At 38.2% G+C, this 27,517-nt stretch overlaps 4 protein-coding genes across 4 annotated transcripts; 3 read left to right on the top strand and 1 right to left on the bottom strand.

Moving 5' to 3' along the window:
- Positions 1-1,763: 1,763 nt before the first annotated feature.
- On the top strand, positions 1,764-4,927 carry LOC137736203 (CRS2-associated factor 1, chloroplastic-like). Its single transcript, XM_068475527.1, has 5 exons — positions 1,764-2,804; positions 3,013-3,140; positions 3,312-3,537; positions 3,641-3,768; positions 3,873-4,927. The coding sequence occupies exons 1-5, from the start codon at positions 1,949-1,951 to the stop codon at positions 4,854-4,856; spliced, it is 2,322 nt and encodes a 773-aa protein (XP_068331628.1). The 5' UTR covers positions 1,764-1,948; the 3' UTR covers positions 4,857-4,927.
- A 503-nt stretch (positions 4,928-5,430) lies between these two features.
- Positions 5,431-8,836, bottom strand: LOC137736214 (sugar transport protein 14-like). Its single transcript, XM_068475534.1, has 4 exons — positions 8,471-8,836; positions 6,967-7,289; positions 6,245-6,874; positions 5,431-6,024 (listed from the first exon to the last, which is right to left on the bottom strand). The coding sequence occupies exons 1-4, from the start codon at positions 8,778-8,780 to the stop codon at positions 5,551-5,553; spliced, it is 1,737 nt and encodes a 578-aa protein (XP_068331635.1). The 5' UTR covers positions 8,781-8,836; the 3' UTR covers positions 5,431-5,550.
- Positions 8,837-11,475: 2,639 nt separating this feature from the next.
- Positions 11,476-11,796, top strand: LOC137746639 (putative B3 domain-containing protein At4g03160). The gene has a single exon (XM_068486673.1). It carries the CDS (start codon positions 11,476-11,478, stop codon positions 11,794-11,796), a length of 321 nt encoding a protein of 106 aa, XP_068342774.1.
- Positions 11,797-23,753: 11,957 nt separating this feature from the next.
- On the top strand, positions 23,754-27,028 carry LOC137734376 (ninja-family protein mc410-like). The gene is made up of 3 exons (XM_068473656.1): positions 23,754-23,890; positions 24,938-26,019; positions 26,265-27,028. Exons 2-3 carry the CDS (start codon positions 25,011-25,013, stop codon positions 26,762-26,764), a joined length of 1,509 nt encoding a protein of 502 aa, XP_068329757.1. The 5' UTR covers positions 23,754-23,890; positions 24,938-25,010; the 3' UTR covers positions 26,765-27,028.
- The last annotated feature ends 489 nt before the right edge of the window (positions 27,029-27,517 follow it).

Below are 27,517 nucleotides of genomic sequence, written 5' to 3'. Positions count from 1 at the left end.
TTTTGTTGAACAAATGTCGTTCCATTCTAAAACGTCTAAAGTACGTATCAGGGAATGCATTATTAGGGATAAAATAATCGTCCAAGAGTTCCATAACTCATCGTTGCCTGCTTCTATCAAGGTTTCCGGAACGGCTGGGCCTGCAGATCTGAGCCACAACTTGGATGACTCGACGGGAATGTGAGGCTCTGCCCATTCTTACTTCGTCATCTCTCCTTCTACGCTCCTCATCCTCTTCATTCTCATTTTTTGCCCCCTGGTGATTGAACATTGCTTCTGATTGGTTAAACAATTCTTCCTCTTCCTGATCGAGTTCCTACATCATCCTAGAGGAAGAAGAAGACATTGTAAGAAAGAAGCAGAAACTATGAATAATGATAGAGATCTTGAGAAAATTGGTGTGAGATTTGTGAGGATGGATGGTGGATTATATGGAGGATTCAGAAAGGATTAGGTTGTAGATAATGCCATGTGGCATGCCGTCATTCGTTAAAAATCTGATGGAAATCTATCCTCAAAGATTGTAAACAGATTATGACACGTGGCGTGACGTGATTGGTTAATAATCTTATTAGAAATCCATCACCAATAATTGTATTTTTGGATAATGACACGTGGCATAACGAGTACGATTAAAAAATTTATCGGAAATCCATCCCCAATAATTGTCTTTTCGGATTTTATGACAAGTGGCGCAATGACAACGATTAAAAATCTTATCCGAAATTACAAATAAAATTATTTTGTATTATTTAATAATACTTCGGATAATGACACGTGGCGCAACGAGAACGATTAAAAATCTTATCCCAAATTACAATTAAAATTATTTTATATTATTTTATAAATAAAAAAAACAAATATTTTATTGCCTATTGCCAAGGCTATTGAAGTGTAACGGTGGAGATGCAAAAGTTATTGCCAGGGTTATTACTGTTCATTAAGGGAAGTTACTGTTCATAAGGTGGATTGAATAGTGAATAGTTTGGGGGGAAGGCTCCAACGCTGGAGTTGCTCTAAGTTGGGGCTATCTCCACACTAGTGTTGATACGGTTTCACTATGTAAATTGAGGGTTATAATGTACATGGAGGCTATAGAGGCTAGGGTTTGCTCTCTTTGCCATCCTTTTCTATCCCCTAAAGTGAGGGTGAATGATTCCTTTTATATAATAATGTTTCATTCCCCTCTTACGTACATCATGAGCTAAGTAGTGAAGCTCAAATATTGACGCCCAATATATGTTACTACATAAATTATACTCAAACAAAAATAAAATGTAAGAAAACCAACAACCCCAACCCAACCTCGTGAAATGCACCCTCCTTTCCTTCCATTGTCTTCGACTCAACACCCACCACCACTCCTATCACCCAACGGCGACAACCACCCACCTCGCCACCACCTTTTCATGGATTCTCTATGTGGCTACCCTCATGGCTTTCTGGCCTTTCACACATTTCATTTGATGAAAATTTTATGTTGTAAAAACTTAATATTTTGATCCAATTGAAATGTGTGAGATGCACAAATGTTTAGAAAATTAAAAGTTTTAAAATATTGAACATTCTTTAATTAATGTGTTGGTAATGTACTTAAATCGACAGAATTAAAGCAAACTAACCGATCAATAACTATTTGGTTTGGTTCGATGGTAATGGAACAATCGAACCAAATCTGTTAATGCCAAATCGAATTAAATCGATCCGGTCCACCCTAGCTGGGATGGACATGGCCGTTGGCAGTTAGCGCCAAGTTAAACCTTAAACCTCTCCGTCTCTCTCTCTCTCTCTCTCTCAAATCTTGCCTGCAAAACTCAAACTTTGAAACGCCATGCTATCAGCTCCTGGGACGTCGTTTTCACTGATTTGCATCCAAAACCCAGCAAAATGACACTTTTCTGCTAAAAGTGTGAAGCTTTCGGCTTCAATTTGAGCAACCCAGCAAGAAATGGCGCTAAATTTGCCCACTTCCTGTCCCATTTTCGCGCCACTATTGAACCCGAGCCCGACCAACAACCCGAATCAGCACCGCCCTCCAACGGAGGTCCGGTTCGCTCGGTGGAACAATGCCAACGCCGAGAAATTCAACCAGCGCCGGAGGGCCCAGCAAGAAATCGAGGACGATATTCACCGGGAGCGCCGATTCGAGTCCGCCACCAGAATTGCCACTCTTTCCGACTCTGCCACTGACACCACAACCGCCGCGGCCAACGCCACCACGAGTAGTGAAACATATAAATCCATCGGCACGCCGTCGTATCCCTCGAGCCCTTCAATCCAAGGCAAGAAATCCAAGTACTCTAAAAACCCAAACCCTACCGATTCGCACCCCGCATTCCGCCGAATCATACGACCCACGAAGCTCTCGAAAATCCCGAGGGAGAAAAAACCAGCAGTCGACAGAAAAGCCGACATTTCCATCGGCGACGATGGGCTTTCTTACGTCATCGACGGAGCCCCGTTTAAATTCAAGTACAGCTACACCGAGACCCCTAAAATCAAGCCCATAAAGCTCCGGGAACCGCCGTTCGCTCCATTCGGGCCCACCACGATGGACCGGCCATGGACGGGTCGGGCCCCATTGCCGGCGAGCAAGAAGAAATTGAAGAAATTCGACTCGTTCCAGCTGCCTCCGCCGCACAAGAAGGGGGTTAAGCCGGTGCAATCTCCGGGACCGTATTTGACCGGATCGGGTCCTAAGTATGTGAAGTCCAGGGAGGAGATTTTGGGAGATCCCCTGACGGTTGAGGAAGTTAAGGACTTAGTTAAAGGGTGTATCAAAACCAAGAGGCAGTTGAATATGGGTATATCTAGAGATAATCTTCTTCCTTTGTTTTTACAGCCTTCATTTGAGTTATTGATTCATGCTTGGTGAGATTGTGGAACTGGAGAGAGTTTCGATTTGGGTTTTCGATGATGAAAGTTTTCGACTTTAGAACTTCGAAATGCAGGGAACTAGTAGGAAAGGTTATGAGTTTTTAGTCTGTGATTCAGTTCATTTGGATTTTGTAGGTAGAGATGGTTTGACTCACAACATGTTGGATAACATACATGCTCACTGGAAGCGCCGGAGAGTGTGCAAGATTAAATGCAAAGGAGTTTGTACAGTCGACATGGAGAACGTGTGCGAGCAATTAGAGGTTGGTTTCTCCTTGCTGAATGGATATGTTTGCAGATGTGCTTTTCTTCCGGTGTAGTTGAATATGCTCGTCGTTGTGCTTGGATATGGAGTAGTTTGAGTAATAGTAACTTATGATTCTTTTTATTTGTCTTTTAAGTTAATCATTCTTGGATCATATATTATTTGACAGGAAAGAACTGGAGGGAAGATCATTTACAGGAAAGGTGGAGTGATATACCTTTTCCGAGGCAGAAACTACAACTATAAAACTCGTCCTAAGTTTCCTCTAATGCTTTGGAGACCTATCACTCCTGTATATCCTAGACTGATTCAGCGGGCACCTGAGGGTCTAACAGTAGAAGAAGCATCTGAGATGCGTAAGAAGGGACGGAATCTGATACCAATATGCAAGCTAGGTACCATGCATATACCTTGAATTTATTCTGAATAATAATGGCAATAAGAATGTTTCAGGTTTGGTCTCAAGTAAACTGATAATGTGTTGTTTGATTTTAACAGGGAAAAATGGTGTATACTCTGAATTGGTAAAAAATGTCAGAGAGGCCTTTGAAGAGTGTGAGCTAGTTCGGATAAATTGTCAGGGGATGAACGCGAGTGACTACCGAAAAATAGGTGGTAAACTAAAGGTATGCTAAACTTACAGTTTCCTTGTTTAGCAAAACATTTCTCACGTCGTGATGATTTTCATAACAAAGCAAGTTGAGCAATGTTCTTTACTATGTGAATGCAGGATCTTGTCCCTTGTGTGTTACTGTCATTTGAACTTGAGCACATTCTTTTGTGGAGAGGACGGGAATGGAAGTCTTCTCTTCCAAATCCAGAGAATGATCTCAAGGAAGTCAAAGAGTCTAATGTAGATGGTTCAACTTCAATTGCATCAACATCACGTGCTTCTGAAGTTGTGGGTGCAGAGGGAAGTAAGGATCTCTCGCCATCACAATATGTTGGGCCATGTGCCACAGTTGATGGGGTTTCTACCGTTGGAGGAACCTCTGAAACTGAACCCATTTCAGATGTTGAAGGCTATATAAGCAATGAATCAGAAGCTAAAATGAATGCTGATAACAGCTCAACCATACCAGACAATATCCACTATGCTGCTGATAAGTCAAAAACTACGCCCCATACATCTGAAATGGAGCCCATGTTGGCTAATGCAGGCTGTGATGATGAAGCATCATCAACCGCAGTAATGGCCTCTGAGGCCATCGCAGTGCCTTTTGGAAACTCTGAAACAAAGTTGGAGTCCATCATGGCAGGTTCTGGAAGCAATGAGAATCCAGAAGATGGTTCAGTAGGCTCAGAAATTCTTAGTGAGCCAGCAAAGCTGAGTGCACCTTGTACAGAGAATGTGCTGTTACTCTTGAATGAAGCTGTTGGTAGTGGGAGTGCACTTATTTTAGACGAGTCGTCGCTGAATGCCGACATTATTTATCAACGGGCAGTTGCCTTCGCGCAGTCTGCTCCCCCTGGCCCCGTGTTTAAGCATCAACGACCCAAGAAAGTAGCAGTTCTAAAGAGAGTAAAGGTTGTGAAGCAAGATGCCGGGGATCCAGAAGTGAAAGAGATAACAGTTTCTGCGAAGACAGGAAGTGAGAAGATTCAGAAGGGTAGTAAAGTTAAAAGAATAAGAGATTTTGGTGAAAATCTAGTAGATAAGGTTGTACCAAAGGGAAGTTTGAGAGTTGATGAACTTGCTAAGCTATTAGCATGAAGTTCCTGAGATGTATTTATGAATGTTAACACAGTTTTTGGTGATACAATATGACACATTATCCTACATGACTTCCTCTCCATATTTCACTTCCCATTTCAGTTTTCAATTTCTGTATTTTGGTCTTGAAAATACAAAACCCCACACATACTGGACTACAGAGGTGTGAGAACAGGAAAGTTGGGGACAATGTCGGTATTGATTAGTAACAGGCCATTGGACTAACTTGGAAATTTTAACATAGTATTAGAGCAGGCTGATCCTATGGTACGATGAATCAACTGACTTGAAGGTTATGCACTTATGCATACTTCACACATTTGACATTTTTACATTTCAGAAAGGTTCTCTTGGTCAACATGTAATAAAAAATGGTTACCTACTCTTTGATTTGATATCAAGAGTAGAGAATAGTGAATTTCCATGATTGGATCGCAACTCTTGATATCAATGATTCAAATCTAGCGGTGGGTGACCATGAATTATTGATAAGTAGGTGACCAAAAGAATGAGACTCTTCCACATTTTAGTTACGACTTAGGGACTTATCCCAAACCTAAATGATATCCATTCCTTAAACTTTGAAAATTCTTGAAACTATTTCTTAATTATTTATAGAACTGGATTTCAGAAAACATTCTATGAATAAGAAATCTGAACAATGTTTTTCGTAATAGCCAGAGAGAGATTGGTTCTAAACTTGTGCTCCTGACTTCCCATCTGGTTGGCTTGGCCTCCCATTGGGTCCAATGTGCTCCCCATCTCCTACTATTCTTTTCCAAAACCAATGTTTCTGAAACAGAAGATATATTTCTTCTATGGGGACCTGCTTTGTTTCTGGCAAGAGGAAGAAGATGAAGGTACTCATAATGATTATCAGACCCGCGAACAGCAGGAAAATCCCATATTGAAGATGGCAAAGCCCCGCGAGGAAACACTGCGCTATCAAGGCCGTGAAGAGGAGATTGACACAGACAACAACACTCTGCCCAGCTGATCTTGTCTCCAAGGGAAACAGCTCACTTGGAACTAGCCAACCCAAAGGACCCCATGACCTTCCATAAGCCAAAACAAATATACAAATGACGATAACAAGGAAGATCCCTATCCCTTTTGGGAGGATTTCTCCTTGTCCAAACTTCAGGGCTAGGGTAATGGCCACAGCAACCTGCATAAAATCAGACATTCTTGTGAATAACTGTATACACAGTAGAAATCCGGAGAAGAACCTCCGTACCACTACTGAAATGTCACTATGGCAGTATCCCAAGCTAATCAAACACTGCCGTGTATTTTAACTTTCCCATGCGACAATACTTGATTGAATTGGGATACTGCCATAGCGGCATCCTAGTTACAGGCATACAGGTAATTATAAGTGGATTTACCAAGCAGCATATCATTTCAGTTCCAGCTTCCAAGAAGAAAGCTCTTCTACCAAACTTATCAACATAACCCATTGAAATGAATGTAGCAACAACGAGTGCTCCACTTGTGAAGACAGATGAGTACAGAGCTGCCCCAGAGCCAAATCCCAAGCTCTGAAATATGACAGGTGCATAGAAGAGGATCGAGTTCATGCCGGTGAGCTGTTGGAATGCAGGGATTCCCAAGGCCCCTATCACCAATTGAGGGCGATTTTTTCGTGTGAGTAGATTCCTAAACGGGTTCTTTATGGCTCGAGCTACATTGCTAGCATCAACCAGGTCAGCAAACTCCGCGTCAACTTTTTTGGTACCTCTGACCTTCTCCAGTATAGTTCTTGCCTCTTCTAACCTGCCTTGCTCTACAAGACTATTCGGGGTCTCAGGAAGAAAAAGACCCCCAACAAACATAAGAACAGCTGGGACCGTAGCTAAACCAAGAGATAATCGCCAGCCCCACGGATGGATTTTATCGGTTCCATAGTTTATCAAGTTAGCAATCAGGATGCCTAAGCAAGTCGTCAGCTGGAAAAGTTGGTTAACTGCTCCTCGAATTTTTGCAGGAGCCATTTCCGAGAGATACAAGGGAACTGCCTGGATTACAGAAGAAGAAAGTTGTTAGTAAATCAGAAATCAAAATGTTGTTATATTTCTTTGGAGGATGGATAGCATAGCATTAGGCTTACCTGATTTCCAAATCCAATGCCAACACCAAGAAGTATTCGTCCGATGATCAGCATTGCAATGTTTTTCGCAGAAGCATTCAGGACTGCTCCTAGAAAGAAGCTGACAGCTCCAACAAGAATGCTGGCCTTCCTTCCTTTGTTTCGGGTAACATACGAAGCTCCGAACGTAGAAATGAGGCCCGCAAAGTACAAAGAGGATGTAAAGAGTGTCAGAATTTGGTTATCATATTTACAGTAATCTGTCTCATTGAGGTGCAGTTGCTTCCTTCTGTAAATTTTTGGGAAGAATTCCTTTAAGAAATCATCCATGGAAGTCACTCCACCTGAAATTTACCATAGAGGTAAAAATAGTTATGGTGATTTTGGAATGATATACCAAAACTCGACTATGAGATGCAGGCTCAGAACAAAAAGAATCGAGGAAGAAAGACTCTTAAAGAGAGTATAAGAAAATATATGGAGTATTTGAAGCTAATGGAAGACTTGGCGCAATAGCGTTCTAAGATTCATATAGCCAACCCCACTTAGTGAGATAAGGCTTGGTGGTTGTTGAATATACCAAAACTAAAACAGGCCTTTAATCGCAGCAGTATATAATCCCAAATAATACGTTAATTTTGGATTGTCAATGAATGTCTTATCTAAAATAATAGTAACTTTTATTTGTAAAAGACTTCTATCTATTTTTGTCAAAAGGGGAATCATATGATGAAATTGAGATTCCACCGTAAAACCAATTGGCAATATGGGGAGTAGCCCAAAATCATATAAGCATATAGCAAACCTTGTCCCTCACCGATGTGGGACAACTCTCATCATCATAGAAAGGATAAGCTTCAATGTTAGGTGAGGAGCACATCACTGATGGTAAGTTGCAACTAAGGTATATATCATTGAATTTTTAATTTTTTTTGCAACAATTTGGAAATTTAGTAAAGGAAAATGTTTGCACTCCTCTTTTGTTTTGTTGCACTAATCTTTTTTTTTTTTTTTTTTTTTAGCCTGAGTAATAAATTGATGGAAACATGAGTGGTGTATAATTACTTTGAAGAAAAGCTGAATCAGGATTGAAATTAAATTCCGAAAAACCATCGATTTTGTTATTCAGAACACCAAACAAAGCCTTTTATTATCATTTCCTGTATTATTATTTTTTTTTCTGAGCAAACATAAAAAAAAAGGTCTTCATGTTTGTCTCCATATGTCCCTAAAAACTCAAATTTCATATCTCAGACACCTCCTCTAAATCTCTCAAATTAGGTCTGAAAAAACATTAGTACGGACGGGAAGCATCAGTCAAACAAATCCGGTTCACAGGATATAATGAATCTGTAAATTACATACATGACCAGATCAAAGGTAATGATTTTTACACTCCCGTTGTCTTCTATTTTATTCAATCACTCGATTAACAGCGATGAGCGCATGCAAACGAAATTATTACCTGATAAAATAAATCTAATTTATTTCAAATTTTGAATAATAAACCAGGAAGAAATCTGACCTGAAACACCAAGATCATAGCCAAAGAGAGAGCCTCCTAGAGCAGCAACAATGCAAGCAAAGACGAAATACCCAGTAATCCTATACTCATACTGCTGAGCTCTTTCAGATACTACTCCATCACCTCCAAATCCTCCTGCCATTCTCTCTCTCTCTCTCTCTCTCTCTCTCTCTCTTCCCAATATGTCAGTTATGGCAGTAGAACGAACGACTTTCTGAAGAGAACGATGGGCTACAATATATATAGAGAGAAGAGCACAAGTCTGTGCGTTTGTGTATATACATACATATATACACACACACACACACATACAGGTAGGAAGTTAGAGAGATCAGCTGGAGTCAACCAATTACCAACCCAATCGGATTAGAATGAGCTATTAATAAATTGGCCAATTGACAAATTAGTCTGTTATCTATATCTTTTCTTTAATTTTATATATTATTACACATAAAACAAAACTGGATAGAAAATTGGAAAAGGACCTTCATCTGCATGGACCAGTTGTTTATATAACTCCCTCTATCTACATGAAAAAATTCACGGTACTGTTTACTTTAATGAAAATCACATTTTTACACTAAAAAATCAATCTTGATATCATTTACTCTACTCTTTATTTTGTCTTTATCGTTAAAACTCACAGTTTTCAAATTATTTTCATTAGTTTTCCTTAATTTATAATCTCACTAATTTTTTATAATTTTTTTGACATGCAATCTTGAATTTAAGCATCCAAGAATTCAACTCTAGTGGCTGGCTTTTTCCTCCATGCCGGAAACCCAACCAGATCACGTACTCATCATGCTTTTTGTCAAGTTGACCCAAACTTAAGCTTAAATTAGGGTCACACTCCCCAGATGATTAAATTAAGAAATGTGATATCCACATACCTTATTTTACTTCTTACACATCTTTTTAATTTTCGGTCGTCAGATCGGATGAATTGAAGAATATCAATGGACATAAATTATCAAGAGGTATGTGAGAAGTAAATTGAGATGTGTAGATATCTTACCTCTTAAATTAATTGTCAATTTTATTTTAATTGGATACAAATAAAAAATAAATAAAATTGTAAAATATATGATGGGAAAGTCGATAAAAATAGTAAACAGCGGTAGAATATTTGTTATGGAAGACAATATCATATATGGAAGATTTCCATAACTGAATGTTTCTGTGTGAAGCCCCGCATGACAGGGAGGAGTGAGTTTCGGATATTATCCAGGTTTGGATGAAACTTGAAAGCAGGAGTAACATGCACAATTAGTGTTGCTATCGTTCACAAGTCCAACCATTCGGATAAGGGATAAGGAAGAAGATGAAGCAGTATGACAAAAAGTCCAAGTGTATACTTTTCATCGACTGGCACAGCCGCACAAGCCATTTTATCCAATCTGGTAAAACATGCACTTAGAAAGGAATATTACTATAATTTTCTCCATAAGAAATTACATTGAATTTTGGTTCTTTGAGAGAAACAGACAGTGTACTCGTCTCCTTACACTTGAGAGTGACGATGAAGAACAAATAACATCATAATTTAACAAAATAATAAGCAATATCAAAATTAAAATTAAAAACTACAAACTGATATAGACCTTGATTGAATCAAAGAGAAAAAAAAAAACCTTGCTCCTCTCTTGACTACAAATTCAATGAGCAGATATAATAATTTTTAAGAGTTCAGTCTCAAACTACGCAAATCATAACCAAGAAACCAAAAGTTGGCAATTGTCACAAGATGATGGTGAGAGATGATGTCTCATGTTACTTTTATTCCTTATGCGGTTGGCAACTTCTGATTTGTTCTCTCAAAACATCAAAACCCTACCTTTGAGTTTTGTCAACTGGTGAACGATAGCAACACTAATTATACATCAAAGCCCCATAAAATCTTAGATGAAAAATTGTTGAACGATGTCGAAGTACTATCCCGTGATGTAGCCAACTTACGTATCATAATATGGATGAACAACGGATTTATATTTTACGGTAACTAGTAACCAATTCGTATGTTATAACATTTGTAGATTGGTTGTATCACATTACTTACACAGTAACTTTCTTAATAAAGTTCAATTTTACAAAAATTTAGAGAGTTTGTAGAGCTTTATTGTTTGGGCTTTGGCCTTTAATCGGTTCCTCTTGGGGCCTGGTAGCTTTTCAACTAAATGGACCTAGAAAATGAGAAGTCACTCCATATGAGGAATAAGAAAGGGATTCGAATCCCTAAACGTATCTAAAACAGTAGCATAACTTTTGTAAGACAACACCTACTCGTTAGACATTGGTCGCCAAAATATTCTGATTCAAACCCAACTGTATAATAATACGTGATTTACTACTGGTTACTTTGAAAAATATGTCCAAGATAACAGCATAAATACCCTAATTCCTTTTTAACTCTCTTTGTCTTTTCCTTCCCTCGTCCAAACATTAACAACTTGGGAAGAGTCTTCAAAAAATCGGCCAATAGAATTTTCCTTTCGCTCTCATGAATCCAAGAGAAATATGCGATTGGGAGAGAGCTCTAGGCAAGACATAGCTGATTGAGACCATGAAGAAGATCCAGATTATAACAAAGTGATGACGACGAATGAAGGCACTTTAATTCTTATGCATATGAAGCATAAGGTTTTGGATGTCGATACTGCGAGAGAATTGGAGGATACGAAATGCAAATTTCTTGGTTCAAAATATTGGAAGAAGAAATACTCACATGCAACCAAGAGAAAACGTATAATCCAAGAAATCGAAGCCCCAAAAACCCTAGAAGCCATTAACAATGTTGCTGCTGCACAAGGACAACATTCCTTGCATGGCGAATTACCAAAACCAAAGGGAAAGTAGAAGCAGAGGAAGGTTTGTTCTATGGGAACTATGCCCCTCCTGATGTGCCACATGTTCCTAGAATACAGCACTTAATTCAAGTGTGCAGGAAGCCCTTTGAAAAACAACTCACAAGAAGTGATGTGACAGATGACCAGTTCAGGCTCGCCATGAACAAAGAAGACGTCGAAAACCACATCTTTCCGTTGTTGAAGAAAGGTGAAGACGCTAGCAAGGGCATCCATGTCATAACTTATGATGTGGACGGTAACGAGTACCCGATGATGTTCAAAACCTGGGTGAACAAGATTCATGTCCTCATCGGAGGCTGGAAAGATTTCTATCATGACCATGGAATCATTGAGAAGCAAGATTTTGTGACGTTGTGGGTTTTCCGTAATGCCAAAAATGGAAGTCTTTGCTTTGTGATTAGTTCAAGAAGGTTGCCGGTGTACGAAACCATCAAGGAAAGAAGATTGAGGAAGAATTGAGAATGTGAACATTATTAAGTGTCCACACAGTTCTTAATAAGGTTAGATTTAGGGTTTTTTTTTTTCTTTCTTAATAAGGTTAGATTTAGGGTTTTTTTTCTTTCTCATATTTCTGATTTCTGGGCATAATGTCCATTTACGATTATCATGATTTTTAGGCATAATGTCCACGACTTGATAATAGAAGAGTGGTATTATATATTGGAATATTTTGAGTTTTGAGAAATATAGATACTTTTGTTTTTAAACTCCTTCCTGCAATTTTCTGCTTTTCCTTCATTAGTGTCTTTTTTTTTTACTGGTTACCAAGCGAATCCATAAATGTATACCACATCTCAAAATTCAGGAAAATCTACAACATTTGAAAATATTTTATTAGTTGTCATATATCTTCTCAACTTTGACTGTTAAGACAAAGTGTTGAAATTGTTGTGCCTTGGCCCGTTCGTTAGTGCGGAACCGAGATTCAGATTACAACCTCACCAAAATCACACACAGTTGAACAAAATAAAATACAAGAATTAAAGACACCGAGAAATTTACGAGGTTCGGCAAAAACCTGCCTACGTCCTCGGAGAGATATTGCTCTTCACTATGAGAAAAAAACAGTACAAGTTACACATGAGTTAAATCGACATAACCCAATCCCATATCCCTTGTACACCCACTCACAGAATTTTCCCAAGAGCCTCACTCTACCCCAAGAGTTCTTTCACAAGAGATCTTTCACTCTAGCTCTCTTGATTTCTCTCACCCTTACCCATGGTAGAGCCAAATGCTCTCACCATCTCTTTGGATGCTTTACATCTCTTCCTTGGATGATTTCCCTTCCTCCATCCATTCCTTTTAATACCTAGCCAAATAATTATGGCTTTGAAAAAGCCACAAAACAAGGAGCAAAGTAAGCCACAAAACAAGCCACAAAACAAGGAAACATAATTCTCATCATGATGTTCCCTCATCAATATTGTTTTGTTTCTTAGCCTAATTTGGCCACTATCCAACAATCTCCACCTTGGCCAAATTGTACCAAAGTCCATTGGCCTTACGTACCAGCATGCACACTCTGAATCAACCTCGTTGGTCCTGTTCCGATTCAGTCACTGCCAATGCATGTGCAGCTGCTGCAAGCAAAAAAAAACATTTAGCTTCAGACAGGATCTCGACACATCCTCGTCTCCTCGAGCAGGTTTTCCTCCTCTTCATTGTCTGCAACTTTGAAACTTGTCAGTGCACCCATTTCCAACAACACCCGTCGAGCCAGACAAACATTCCTCACACTTCCTCCTACCTCAGGACTTTCTCATCACCTGTGAATCCCATAGCTCCACCTGCTGCAAAACCCCTGCAACATTTGAGACTAAACATCACCAAGAGAAGTGTTGCTTCGAGTACCTAGAGGGCATACTCAAAGTCTTCCACCACAAACTTGCTAACCCGGCCTTGCACCCGTAGCACTGTGGACCCTTGCCTCCGGAACCGGATCCGAACCTGCTGTCTCTCTCAGATCCTCTTTCCAATTTTCTTCCACGATTTCAACCTTGAATAGCTTAAGCAGTCTTGTGCCCACCATCATCCATGGTCTCTTGTGTGTATCATTCAACACCAAAGAAGCTTGCACCTGCTCCAAACTTACTGTTTCTTTCCTTGCAGTAAAGTTTCACAAGGTTCTCGTACAAATCTGAAAGTGAGGTAAGAAGAAAGAGGCCTTTGTCTTCTTCCTCAACATCAACTTTCGCAGTTGATCCAAGCATCCCTAAACACGGCTTCCATTTCTTCATGCTTCCATTACTCTCCTTTACCAAGAACAAAACCGCCTCTCCCTTTAAACTGCTCAACTGAAAATTCCATGGTGAACAACAAATCTGGACCTCCAACGAACCAAAGCCCCCAACGATGCTCTGATACCAATTGTTGTGCCTTGGCCCGTTCGTTAGTGCGGAACCGAGATTCAGATTACAACCTCACCAAAATCACACACAGTTGAACAAAATAAAATACAAGAAATAAAGACACCAAGAAATTTACGAGGTTCGGCAAAAACCTGCCTACGTCCTCGGAGAGATATTGCTCTTCACTATGAGAAAAAAACAGTACAAGTTACACATGAGTTAAATCGACATAACCCAATCCCATATCCTTTGTACACCCACTCACAGAATTTTCCCAAGAGCCTCACTCTACCCCAAGAGTTCTTTCACAAGAGATCTTTCACTCTAGCTCTCTTGATTTCTCTCACCCTTACCCATGGTAGAGCCAAATGCTCTCACCATCTCTTTGGATGCTTTACATCTCTTCCTTGGATGATTTCCCTTCCTCCATCCATTCCTTTTAATACCTAGCCAAATAATTATGGCTTTGAAAAAGCCACAAAACAAGGAGCAAAGTAAGCCACAAAACAAGCCACAAAACAAGCCACAAAACAAGGAAACATAATTCTCATCATGATGTTCCCTCATCAATATTGTTTTGTTTCCTAGCCTAATTTGGCCACTATCCAACAGAAATGCGATGGAGTCAAGGGTTCTGTAAGTCGATCTGCTTGTTCTTCAATCAGTGAGTCAGTCTCATTTTCAATACAAATACAAACATGTGCATGATCAACAAATTTGACATTTTCAATCATGTTTGTTAGTTTAAATCAACCGCGAACACTCAATTATATATTTATAAAAGTCTTATTTGTAACTTACACAAACAAGCTAGATTGAGAGTTTTAATTACTTCCCTTGTCACATCCCAGAGCGGTTCCACCATAACACGATATTGTTCATTTTTGGTTTACCATTCTCTTACGGTTTTGTTTCTGGAAACTCGGCATGAGAACTTCCTAGTGGGTCATCCATCCTAGGAATGCTCTCGCCCTATCTCGCTTAACTTCGGAGTTCCGATGGAATCCGAAATCAGTAAGTTCCTAAAAGGCTTCGTGCTATAGGAATGGAAACATGTACATATAAGACACATCACCCCCTCTCCGTTGGACGATGTGGGATCTTACATCCCTACCATCTCAATTCGAACAAGCATATTACAATTTTATTTTACTGCACCATCTTGTGCAAAATAACAAATCGTTCTTTTATCAAGGTATAAAACACATGACTTGCATATAGTCTTTTTTTTTACCGTACATTATGTGTTTTTAAGACTAATTGAATAACATAAATTGAAATGTGAAATAGGAGGTGAAATAATTAAGATGAAAAGAAAGTCATGTAAGATAACATGTTAAATTGTATCACAAAAAATTGTACAGCTTGTATTCAACTTTAATGCTGGCTTTTACTCCATACCAAAAAATCCAATCAGGTCATGGACTCATCATACTTTGTGTCCAGATGATCCAAACTTTTAAATTTTGATCACAATTTTATGGACTTGAGATTATCTGATTACGATATTAATTCAATTTTATTTTAAACTAAGATTCATTTGGCACCAAATGAAAATAGTAAATAGGTAGAATATATATATATATATATATATATATATATATATATATATATTTTTTTTTTTTTTTTTTTTTGCTAAAGTACAAAAAATTACCTCAACTATTAGTGTCACGACACTTTAATACCTCATCTTTTAAAATTGACAATGTCATACCTCATCTTACGAATTTGTGTCAATGTTATACGTTCCGTTAGCTAGACGTGAATTTATTAGTTAAATGCTGATGTGACTTGATTCGGGACCCATTATTTATTAAAAAATTATTAAAAACTAAAAAAAAATCATTTAATATTTTTTAAATATTAAAATAATAAAGAAAAGTTATATATATATATAATAATAATAAAAATAAAAAAAATAAAAAAATAAAAACCAACATCAATTCGTCCCCTTCCCCACCCCCGTTCTCTCTCTTCTCCCCATCTTCATCTTCTTCCCCCTTCCTGCAATTGCAACCCAGGCCGATTCCAAAGGTTGAGAACTTGGGCGCGAAGAAAATGGGGGGAGAATGGGTGTGGAGGGAAGAGGGTGGGTGCGGGGGGACAGACGAACTGGGTTCTTTTTTTTTATTTTTTTTATTTGTTCTCTTCTTCTCTCTCTTCTTCTTGTTCTTGTTCTGCAGGTTTTTGGGGGGGGGGGGGGGGGGGGTGAGGACGAACTGGGTTTCCCTTTTTTTTTTTTTTTTTTTTTTTTTAGTTTCCTTCTTCTTCTTCTTCTTCCTCCTTTGGGTTGGGTTGGGGTTTTTTTTTTTTTTTTTTCCTTCTTCTTCCTCCTCCTCCTTCTTTCTGGGTTGCAGGGGGTTGGGTTTGTGGTGGGGGGAGGGGGGACGAACTGGGTTTGGTTTGGGTTTTTGGATTTTTTTTTTTTTTCTCTTCTTCTAAGATGGGGAGGAGAGAGGGGGGAGGGACAAACGGACCTGAGGTTTTTTTTTATTTTTTATTTTATTTGCTTTTCTTTATTATTTTAATATTTAAAAAATATTAAATGATTTTTTTAGTTTTTAATAATATTTTATTAAATTTTTAATAAAAAAATGGGTCCCAAATCAAGCCACGTCAGCATTTAACTGAGAAATAAACGGCCAAACTAACGAAAGGTATAACATTAGCACAAATTCTAAAGATAAGGTATGACATTGTCAATTTTAAAAGATAAGGTATGAAAGTGTCATGACACCAATAGTTAATGTAGTACTTTACCCTTTTTTTTGTAATGCCTTAAGCTACTTGAAGGGAGGAGTAACAGCTACTCCTGTTAATTAAATTTCAACCCAACCAAAAATTGGATATTAGGGAGGGATAAGGACCAAAAAAAGTCTTAGAGTATACTTTTAGCTGGCATGAATTAGAAGCACGATATGATCGGTTTTCTTCTTAATACGACTTAGTACTATTTATGATTTATCGCTCTTTCTTAATACCACGTAATACTATTTATGATTTATCGGTTTTTATCCTTACTTGTAAGTCAGAAGTTTTAAATTGAAATTTCTTAGATGACGAATTCGATACCAATTAAGTTACAATCTATCATTACGTAAAAAAAAAAAAAAAAAAAAAAAAAAAAAAAAAAGCAAACAAACAAACAAACTTCTTGATATAATAGGAACAAAACAAATGTGAAGCCAATGGTGTGATGCACCGACTTGTTCACTTTGTATCTTTTGTCTGGATAGAGTTGAATGGTTTGAGGAGCGTCCCTTGATATCATTCAGAAGGCTCCTTTGGAGCCTCTTTTGTGGGTGCCTTTGCAAAAAAAATATGTTGGTTTAAGTTTCATCTAGTCGTCCTACTAGTTATGCAAACTATCCATAACTAGGTAGCAACCAAATGTAGTTGGATTCTGCAAAGTTGGCTTGTCGATCATTAGTTGTCGATGAACAATACCAAACATGAAATAATAAGGGTGGCGGGTTCATATATGCCCCTTCTAGAAATATTAATAAAAAATAAATTTACATGTCTTAATTTGAATAAAATTAGAACGCTATGTTATGCAGTAGTGTTCTAGGTACATAAAAAAATTACTCCAACCCAAACAAACCCTTTTACAAGTTATAGAATCATATGCAAAACTCAAACGTCCATAAAAAACAATCCCTCTACAACGTACCCAATCCTTACACCCACATAGCATAGTTGTGCGCCTACAACACCTACTCTACTCATAAAAAATTGCCAAAAAAAATATTATAATTCCTATCCAATTGTTACTTTACAAATAAGAAAACAGCACAAATTCTCATTAAATCTTCCAATAAGATTTTCCTTTTGCTCTCGAGTATCATAAGAAAAGAATATGAAATTGGGAGAGAGCTCTAGGCCAGACATGGCTAATCAAGACCATGATGATGACCCTGATTATAAACAAAAAACCGACGGCAATCTTAGACAAATGAGGCATAAGAGGTTCTTGATTCCGAGACTGCGAGTGAATTGGAGGCCATAAACGTAATATGCTTGGCTCAAATGGGAAGAAAGGCTCGTATTTAGGAACCGAGAGAAAACGAATAACGAAGAAGAAGATTTACGAGCAGAATGAATTACCACACCTACAGGCTACAACAACAAACAAAAACCAGAAGAAGAAGGTTTGTTCTACGGAAACTATGACCCTCCTGATGTGCCTCATGTCCCACATATTCTACACCTAATTCAAGAGTGCAGCAAGCCTTTAATTTGAAAAGCAACTCGGCTCACCATGAAAAAAGAAGATGTCGAAAATCACTTCATCCCACTGTTGAATGCCAACGAAAAGCTTATCAGCTGCATCCACGTCACGATTTATGGTATGGACGGTAAAGATTACCCGATGGTGTTCAAATTTTGGGCGGGTAAATTCATATCCTCACTGCAGGCTGGAACAACTTCGTTCATGTTCATGGACTCATTGGGAAGCAACATTTCGTGACGTTGTGGGCTTTTCGGAATGGTGAAGATGGAAGCCCTTGCTTTGTGATCAGTTCAAGAAGGCTGCCGGTGTATGAAACCATCAAGAGGAAAAGATTGAGGCATAATTGGTATTTTCCTTGCTTCCGCTTTGACATGTTTGCATGCATGTTGATTTTAATTGTCAATAATCTACTGCATGCATGCTTGTTTTGTTTTGAGTAATGTTACACTTGCCACATTTGTATCATTTTTCTAATAAAGGTAAGGTTCATTAACACATGTGAGTAAGTGAGTATGTTAGAGTTAATACAAATATGGTAAAAAAAAAACGTGGCAAAAATAACATTTGTGTGTTTTTTTTTCCTCTCGCTTTTCCTTGGCTGTTCAGAATTTAGGGATCTTTACAGTTTTACACAAATAATAGATCTCATCTCCATTAGAGAACATGTCAATAAGTGTGTCTAAATATTGAATGTGCCACTAAGGGGTTTGAGATTTGGATTAAGACACACAATGAAACAACCATTTCAATTGATATCAAACTCGCAATTCATAAAATTCAATCCTAAAATTGTCTCTCTTACAAATGAAGAAAAATATAAGTATATTGTAAAAAAAAAAAAAAACGGATATATTAAAGTCGGGAAAAATAAAGAAGGGAATAAACAATTTGACCAAGGGTAACGATTTGTATAAATTAAGAGCAGTTCCACCGTGGGAAAGGCCCCCCCAGGCAATACACTATACTATCCACCTAGTGAACAGTAACTGCCCTTAATGAACAGTAACCGCCTTTTGCATCTCTACCGTTGCACTTCAATAGCCCTGACAATAGGCAATAAAATATTGGTATTTTTTTATTCATAAAATAATACCAAGATAATTAAAAAAAGACAAAGCAAAAGCAGCATCGGTCTTTCTCTCTCTCTGTGTTGAAATGAACACCAAGTAATCGACAAACGGCGAAAGCCACCGCCTGTGGCTCCTCTTCTTCTTCACCTTCTTCACCCTCGCATTCACCCTCACTCTCATCAGCACCACCATTCACCAAACCCTCCCCACCTCATCCCTTACCCCTACCTCCATACTCCCCCTCCCGCCCGCTGTCATGGACGCACTTCTTCACTACGCCATTCCATCATCAAACACCTCGTCAGCACCCCACATGTCCCCGCCGGAACTCACCTCTATATCCTCCGCCCTCACCCACCTCTGCGCATCCAACTGCAATTTCCTCGTTTTCGGGCTCACCAGTCCAGAACCTGATAAAAAAAAATTAAAAAAGGCGTCTGACGTCAGAACCACCTCAGGTTCTCGGGATGGCACGAATCCACTGGCCTGGCGCTCAAGCCTGCTCGGGCTCCCTCGCCAGCCAACGCTGGACTTCCTCCCTCGGGCAATCAGGCATTGTGCTGAAGCTTGTCCATCGGGCAAAAGCTCCCGCTGGAGCTGCTCTAAAAGACTCAAAACATTTCCACGACCGCGTGTCCATCTTACTCACGTAGCCCTACTTAAACAGTAAAAGCCAGCATACCTTTAGCCTAATCTTACTAAATTTTCCTCTTTCGTTTAGGTTTCCTCTTTTCCCTTCCCTTTCAGGAATAACCCAATCCCTTGTAGTTTTGGAAACTACACTATTCTATATATAACAAACAAAGACAAGCATAACTCATCTATCAAACTCAGCTCGGTAGTCGTGGATTCACTGGTTCATCATTTTCTCCTTTTTCCTTCATCTCCATCCTCCGCACTGATGCAATTCATAGACATTCTGGGGAAACAAATACTCTTCGCTTATTCTTTTCATCATAATATTCATCGTCCTCTCCATCATCCCTACCTTCTACTTGAAGAAAATGTGGTTTGTCCTATCGGATATTGTCTCGGCTTCATACCGTCCTCATCTTAATTAATGTGTTTCATGGCCGTATTCACGCCGGTCTTACTTTATTTGCTGATCTCACTCGCCATCGTCCTATTACTCTTTCCCATCTTCATAATTGCCCTCATCACATATTGTGTCGGGTACATCATCGGTTCCGATCAAGCGGCTCTAACGCATGATATCAAATCTGGCCAGGAGCTGGTGTTCACGATAACTCCACATCGGCAGCTGGGACTGTGGTGTTACGCAATCTTCAGCTATCGAATGAGCAAGAAGAGTGAACTACTTTGCATTGGAGGTGATGAGTGTGCTGTTTGCTTAGAGACGTTTGAGGAACAAGACAAGTGTGCGATGCTTGGATGTCGACACGTGTATCATAGGGATTGCATTGAGATGTAGCTAGATGTATGTGAGGAGACATTGATGCAGTTTGGGATTGAGGTGATTAAAAAAAAAAAGCTAGTAGGGATTTTGGTGTTTGGTAAACATCCCAAAATAGCTTTCTTTCAAAGTTTCACATGAAAAAAAGCCAAAAAGTAGAAGCTGCATTTTGTAGCTTCAAGAAGCCGTTTATTATCCAAAACACGGAGCTACAACACCAAGTTAATGAATTTTTTGAATTTTCCAATACTGCCTCCTCCTTTCTCCTTCTCCTGATTCCTACACTTTGCACTCTCTCTTTCTCTCTCGCAAAACACTCCGCACACCCTTCTTCCCTCATGCTGCTACACCTCTTCCTCCTCTTCCTTTTCCTTTCTCTCCATCGGTCTCAGCGCCACATCACTGTCGCCTTCCAGGTACCAGGTACTCGACTTGCTTTCAATTTTTGCTGTAATTAATTAATGAAACTTTAACAATCTCATAAATACCCTCCTCCATTTTTCCTTCTTGATACGCAGAGCTCTTCATGAGTCTCTGTCTCTGTCTCTTCTTTCTCTCTCTAGAACCAGAAGCTCCGAGTCTTTAAGGTTCGTTTTGGCTTCGAATCGGGTCCTGCTTTTGTATAAATCGGAGCCGTTTGATCGGCGTTGGAAGGGATTCGGATTTCAACGATCGAATTCACTTTTTGTCTGATTGAATGGTCTGATTGGGGTTGAAGATGAACCCGCTGTGCTGCATTGCGCCGGTTTCGGTCGATCGAGACTAGGGCACCTCCGTGGCGGCGAAAATGAAGAATTTTGATCTGGGTTTTTTCACAAAAAAATTTAAAATTAAAAAAAAAAAAAAAAAAAAAAAAAAAAAAAAAAAGGTGATTTGAGCTTTTCAGAGAGAGAGGATTTGGATGAAGTGTTTGCAGATGTATCATTGAAGAAAAAAACCAGAGGATAATGGAATGGAATAAAAAATGGCAAAGTGGATTAAAATATCGTAAGAATAATGACTAGATAATGCTAGAATGAAATAAAAAAAATATAGCAATAATGGATTAAAAATTGTAAAGAAATTTAACCTATATTTGTTAAGAAAATTAAATTAATAGCACATCTAGTATTATACCATTTTTAGTCATTTTACACAGTCACTGCTGTTTTACATAAAAGTTTACCAAACACTATCATACTGATTTTTTTTTCCAAAAACACTTTTACCAAAAAATTTACCAAACACTCTGCTGCTTTATTTCACAGCCGCTTATTCTCACAACACAGCAGAAGCAGTTTTTTTTCAAAGCATAATAATACCAAACCAGCCCTTTGTCCAATTTGTCTTCGGGAGGTTTAAGCACCAATTAGGCAAGTGCATCAGAGAGAAAAGGCACATAAAAATGAGTAATACTAGAAGATTAAATTCGTAGATTAAATTTTGTAAACCAAACGATATGGAAGTTGATGATTAGATTATTACTTAAACATTAATAACCGGGCTCATTTCTTATTGGTGACACATCATTTAGTTTCCAAACTTAGTCTATAACTTTAATCTCTCTAACATTACTTTCATACGTTTACTAAAATATGAATATGTGAATCTTTTCACTACTTCACTTTTTTCATGTGTTTACTTGCACATATAGAACCGGCAAGAATGTAAGTTTTTTCCTTACATTCATAATCAAATACCTAAAAATAGAAAACATATAGAAACTCCTTCATGCACTTAAATCGTAAATGTTAAAATGGTCCATGTGTTTTAGTCATTGAGTCAATTTAGTCCATGTGTTTTCAATTTGGCCAATTTGGTCATTCTGTTTATCTTCGTTAGCCAATTAAGGACATTTGCATCTAATTTCCGTAAATTTTTTTCATAAATTATTATAAAAAAAATATATTTGATTTAAAATATTTTAAAATGAAATAAAATTAAAAATTAAAAGAAAATTTATTCTCCTCCCAACTCCCCGACCTCCTCCCTAACATTATCCCCTCTCTTTTCTATGTCACAACCTTAATCATTTTTCAGATTGGAAGCTTTATCTCTTCTATGTATTATTTCTCATTGATTTTGTATTTTTTTTGTAAAAAGAAAGGGTAATTATATCTCATATTATTTTTCTTACGAATTTTTTGAAGGAAATTGGATGAAATATCCTTAATTGGCTAACAGAGACCAATACGAGGACACAATTAGTAAAATAGAAAACACAGAAACTAAATTGGCCATATGGCTACAACACATGGACCATTTTAACATTTAAACCTATTTTTTAATATTACTTTGAATTAACTAAAGATCAAACTAGAGTGGATTTTACAAACTCCGCACATAAATTGTTCTAACAAATATTATTAACCATAACTTTTGGAGAAATGCTAACCACACATTTTATTTTCATTTATACACCCTTATTTGAAGCACCTTAATGACGTCCGTTATGGATCAAATGGGTGGGAGGATTTTATATAATTGGGCCTGCAGCCCAATTCCAAATCAATTATAATTAAAAAAAATAAAAAAACAACCCGAACCTACCTAGCCAGAGCCTAAAAACTACTTTTGAGATGCCGAATTTTATTTAGAGGCAGATTGCCTCCTCTCTTGTTACCCTACATTTTTTATCTTTTTTTATTTGTGCGGTCACAGTTAAGTTACTTTAACATTTTATATTAATTTTTTAATAAAAATAATAAGACAAAAAACAATAGGAATATAAAATGTTGACGTGACTTAACTATGACCGCACGAATAGATGGAAAAGGAAAGGGCACGATAAAAGGAGGGCAAACAATTTGACTCCATTTTATTTCAGGGGTTGGTCTTTTGGACATTATCAATATCAACCAATCCGATATCTTATTTAGGGAATAGGATTCTCTCCGAAACCTTTTTGTGGAGATCCGGAAAATCAATTAATCGTATCAGTTTATGATATATCGTATATTTAAAAATTGTTTTAAATTTAAAATTTAAAATTGAATATAAATAGTATATAATGAAAACTGACTACACAATGTATAATAAACAGATACAATTAATTGATTTCCGGATTCCTATAAAAAGGATCCGAAGAGAATCCTTGTCTCTTATTTAGAATCATTTTTATATAAACGATATTTTTATAATAAATACAAATTATAAAAAGCAATAAATATTTAAGTTCAGGACGCAATTGTTCGAGGAATACCGTAATAACTAAGACAGTACACCAACTTCGCAATTTAGATTTCTTATGGGTGCAAGTCAAATCTAACGCCAATAAAAAAATAAAATAAAACATGGTTTCAATGAAAATTGCATAATAGTCACGTGCGGTCAGAAAATATAAAAAAATGCAAAAGCAAAAAAAAAAAAAGAGTGACAAATGTGTTTTTGAACATCTTCTTCTTCCACCACGCTTTGTACCAAATTTTACTTCTTCTCTCTTGCCCCACTCATCTCTGGACCAAGCAGCTCGATTTAGGGTTTCACCACTTCTCTTCCGATCAAGGTCTCTATTTCTCTTCCTATTTTGTGTTCTTCATTGCTTTTGGTATTTTTATGCAAAATTTTCAGCTGGGTTGATTAAATTAAATCGTTTTTTCGTGAAATATTTGAGAAACCGATCCAAATAAGGATCGAATCGCAATATTTGGCTAATTTTCCATCCTATCCGACTTTAAGTTCGTTTAATTGCACTTTAATTTAATTGCTCAAAGTTTCTAGCTTTTGATTTCGCGGAATTTTTTCTATTTAGTTGAAGATTAGGCATTCATGTCATGGATAATCTGGTGAGGAGCAGATCTGGGTTCCCTTGTTTGGTTGCCGAGAAAACTTAGGAAAATAAATCTTAATAAAATCCTGAGATTTTTTGCTATTGTTGTTTTTGTTTCCAGCAAAATGGAAATCTTATTAACTTATTACTAGATGGAGCCTAAGATCTTGGATCGAATTAATCGTGCACATCTCTCCGGATTTTTGTTCATAATGTAGACTAGATGTTTTGGATGATCGGTATTGTTTGTTGAAGGCATAACTTGCTGAGTGCTTTTGTAGTTTAGCTCTACTAATAAGAATTGTCTTTGCAAGTGTGAGATTGCTTTCTCTTTGTGATGGACTGATATCCTAAATTGTTGTTCAGTTATTCGTAATGGGTGATTATGGCTCTAATGTGACTGATACCGGGGTACCTCTTTAACTTTTTCCACCATTCTGAAGTTTGGACCTAGTTGTATAGCTAATGATCAAGTCTAGGACGCTTGCAAAAGCCATTCTCTCGTTGGTAGTCCCACTATACCAGATGATGGAATGGCCGCCAATGTTACAATTGTAGTTAATGCTTAAGAGTTATGTCTATTCAAGAGACATTTAGTTATATGTTGATACTTAGCTTGCGTTGATCATTTCATATGTTTACTTTTTGTTATATTCTATTGCGATGCATTATTGCCATGTTGTGGTCTCATCTCTGTGTCGTGGTTATGTATGACAATGTGAGGCCTTCAGCGTCCTTTATTCTTGCATGGTTGCACCCTGTAATGAGATTGCTTTTGTGCAGGAATCACTTTTTGGAATGATTGTTCTTGATCTCTATTGACAGTTATTTTCTCTCCCAAAAAAAAAAAAAAAAAATGGAGGATGATAATGGACTTGAACTTAGTTTGGGTCTCTCTTGGGGTGGATCATCTGCCAAAACCAAGGGTAAAAATGGTGCTTCCCCAAATGCTAGAGCAGAAGAAGGAGATAGAGGCAACAAACTAGCGGATGATTTTAAGGACTTTCTTCATGGTGCGGCTCAAAAACAAGAATCTAGTAGTAGCTCTCAAAGAAGTGATTCAGTGAAACCTAAGGAAAACTTCTTCAATGACCTTTCCAAGTCCAGTGTTGATGCAGATGCATCAATGAACTTGAACGGTAGAGGAGTCTGGGTTCCAAACAATAACAAGTCTGATGAAACAGAGGAGGAAAAACGGACTGAGGCTAGTAATAAGCGCAAGAATTTGTTTGATGAGATGAACCATCAAAAGAAGCATGAGAGAGAAACTCATTACTCTGATATGCATGACAAGACGAGAGCATCACACATTTCCGTTACAGAAGATGGCTCAACTGCTGAAAATGAAGACGTGGCAGATTCTGAAGTGGAGGGTTCATCCTCAGTGCCGATTTCTCAACATGCTGAGGGCGTCAAGCGATTTGTTGGATCTGGTGACTCTTCTGATGCTCAGAAGGAAGTTCGAAGGTTTGCTGATTCCAATGTTGTCGACCTAAATGGGCAGAAGAGGTTTAATATCTCATCAGAAAATGAATATAAGCTTGGGAATATGGCGTATGGCAGTCCCTTCTCACTGCAATCAGTAAACATGATGAACATACCTTATTCTCTCCCGACGAAGGAATCTAATTCAGTTGGTGCAACCACCACATCAGGACATCCAATGCATGGGATGATGCAGTCGATGCCTACTGTTACTGGTGAACGAACAGGGACTCAACCTGTGAATCCTGGAAACTTGCCAGTTATGTTTGGCTATTCACCTGTCCAGCTCCCAATGTTGGATAAAGATAATTCCTGGGGTGCAATTCCTCATGCTCAACAATTCCATCCTGCCTATGCAGGCAGAAATCCACCAAACTCAGGTAACTATAATATGGATTGGAACTTATTTGTGCACGCTGGACTAGAGAGCATGGAAACACCTTACTTTCGTGGTGATGGCACTTACTGAGCGCAACTCTTTATGTTGGATATGTTGATAAATATTTTCCATTTCCATCCACAAACAACAACTCCGGGGCATTCTTTTGTCAAAAAATTAATAGTGATATTATCAGTGGTGCTTTGACCAAAATAACAGATTCTTATCCTTCTTGTGTTGATGCAGCTATAATGCAAGTCGTTTCACATAATTCACCTGATGTGGCACAATATGATGGGAGGATGTTAGAACGGGCGAGAGGTGATGGCAAACAGAATGTCACTGAAGAGGGCGCATCTTCTCAGGTAGAAGAAGACACAAAAGTAAGTAGCGCGAACCTCGGGATGAAAGATGCACCTGGCCGCCCAACGGCAGAGGACTTATCTCTTGATTTTTCAGCTATAAAGCCAGGTATTGCTGCAGACATAAAATTTGGGGGATCTGGTTCATGCCCGAACCTACCATGGGTTTCTACCAAAGGCCAAGGGCCAAATGGTAAGACAATTTCGGGTGTAACTTACCGATACAGCACAAACCAAATAAAGATAGTTTGTGCTTGCCACGGCTTGCACATGTCCCCTGAAGAGTTTGTTCGTCATGCAAGCGACGAGCCATCTAATCCCGAAAGTGGCACTGGTTTGGCAGCATTTCCTAATGGCAATCCTTCTGCCCCAGCTCATACCTAATTCTGTACCATGTCTGAAGTACGTTTAACAACTTTATACGCGGTCTGGAAATCCTGGGGATGTTTTTGTACGCTTAACTCGTCATTGTGCTTGTGTGGTAGTAACCTTCTTCAGTTCTTCTCGGTTCCCTCATCTGCTACGATCGAGTATTGCAGGTGTATGTAATAATATTCTGACATTATTCTGTTTGCGACATGAAGGCCAAATATTTCGGTTCCACTGTATTTTGTGATGCTAGTATGAAACGGGTTGATCAACCCTAGAGGACTCGACGGCTTAACAGCCCAGCGAATAACCTGATTCAGAGAGATAACTCGGTCTTTAGACACTCGCCCTACTTCTAAGAAATGCATACCGATTAGTAGACTGCCTCAGTATAATACCTGAAAATACAGATACAAAAAACCAAATACTTGTATACGTAAACCTGCAAAGGTGATTAGTTGATTAATGATTCTTATTAGTTTCAGATTAGCAATCTACGAACGCTTTGCAAATGGAGAATTCATGGATCAAGAGTCAAATATTTAGGTAACGATTGAGCTGCTCTGTGTCTTTTAACTTCTGGATTTTTCTGTTCACTCATCATCCTCCACGTGCCATTATTGAAACACTGGCGGATTTGTTGCTTCTCTGTTCTGGAAAATGAGTCTCTGAATATTTTTACAGGAAATAAAATATTAATTAAGAATTGTTTAATTACTAGGACCGGCAAAGCATTTCCCTTGTTTATTGGCTAAGAAAAATGATTTC

Source organism: Pyrus communis, chromosome 1 (genome assembly GCF_963583255.1).
Source record: "Pyrus communis chromosome 1, drPyrComm1.1, whole genome shotgun sequence".
Lineage (NCBI taxonomy): Eukaryota > Viridiplantae > Streptophyta > Magnoliopsida > Rosales > Rosaceae > Pyrus > Pyrus communis.
This window is presented reverse-complemented; position numbering and strand designations above follow the sequence as displayed.

Coding starts and splice junctions, on each gene's coding strand:
- LOC137746639 (XM_068486673.1), top strand. CDS start 11,476: ATGAACAAAGAAGACGTCGAAAACCACATCTTTCCGTTGTTGAAGAAA.
- LOC137736214 (XM_068475534.1), bottom strand. CDS start 8,780: ATGTGTGTGTGTGTGTGTATATATGTATGTATATACACAAACGCACAG. Junction 7,290..8,470: donor CTATGATCTTGGTGTTTCAG/GTCAGATTTCTT, acceptor GGTAAATTTCAG/GTGGAGTGACTTCCATGGAT. Junction 6,875..6,966: donor GCATTGGATTTGGAAATCAG/GTAAGCCTAATG, acceptor TCTGTAATCCAG/GCAGTTCCCTTGTATCTCTC.
- LOC137734376 (XM_068473656.1), top strand. CDS start 25,011: ATGGAGGATGATAATGGACTTGAACTTAGTTTGGGTCTCTCTTGGGGT. Junction 26,020..26,264: donor CAGAAATCCACCAAACTCAG/GTAACTATAATA, acceptor GTGTTGATGCAG/CTATAATGCAAGTCGTTTCA.
- LOC137736203 (XM_068475527.1), top strand. CDS start 1,949: ATGGCGCTAAATTTGCCCACTTCCTGTCCCATTTTCGCGCCACTATTG. Junction 3,141..3,311: donor ACGTGTGCGAGCAATTAGAG/GTTGGTTTCTCC, acceptor ATTATTTGACAG/GAAAGAACTGGAGGGAAGAT. Junction 3,769..3,872: donor AAATAGGTGGTAAACTAAAG/GTATGCTAAACT, acceptor ATGTGAATGCAG/GATCTTGTCCCTTGTGTGTT.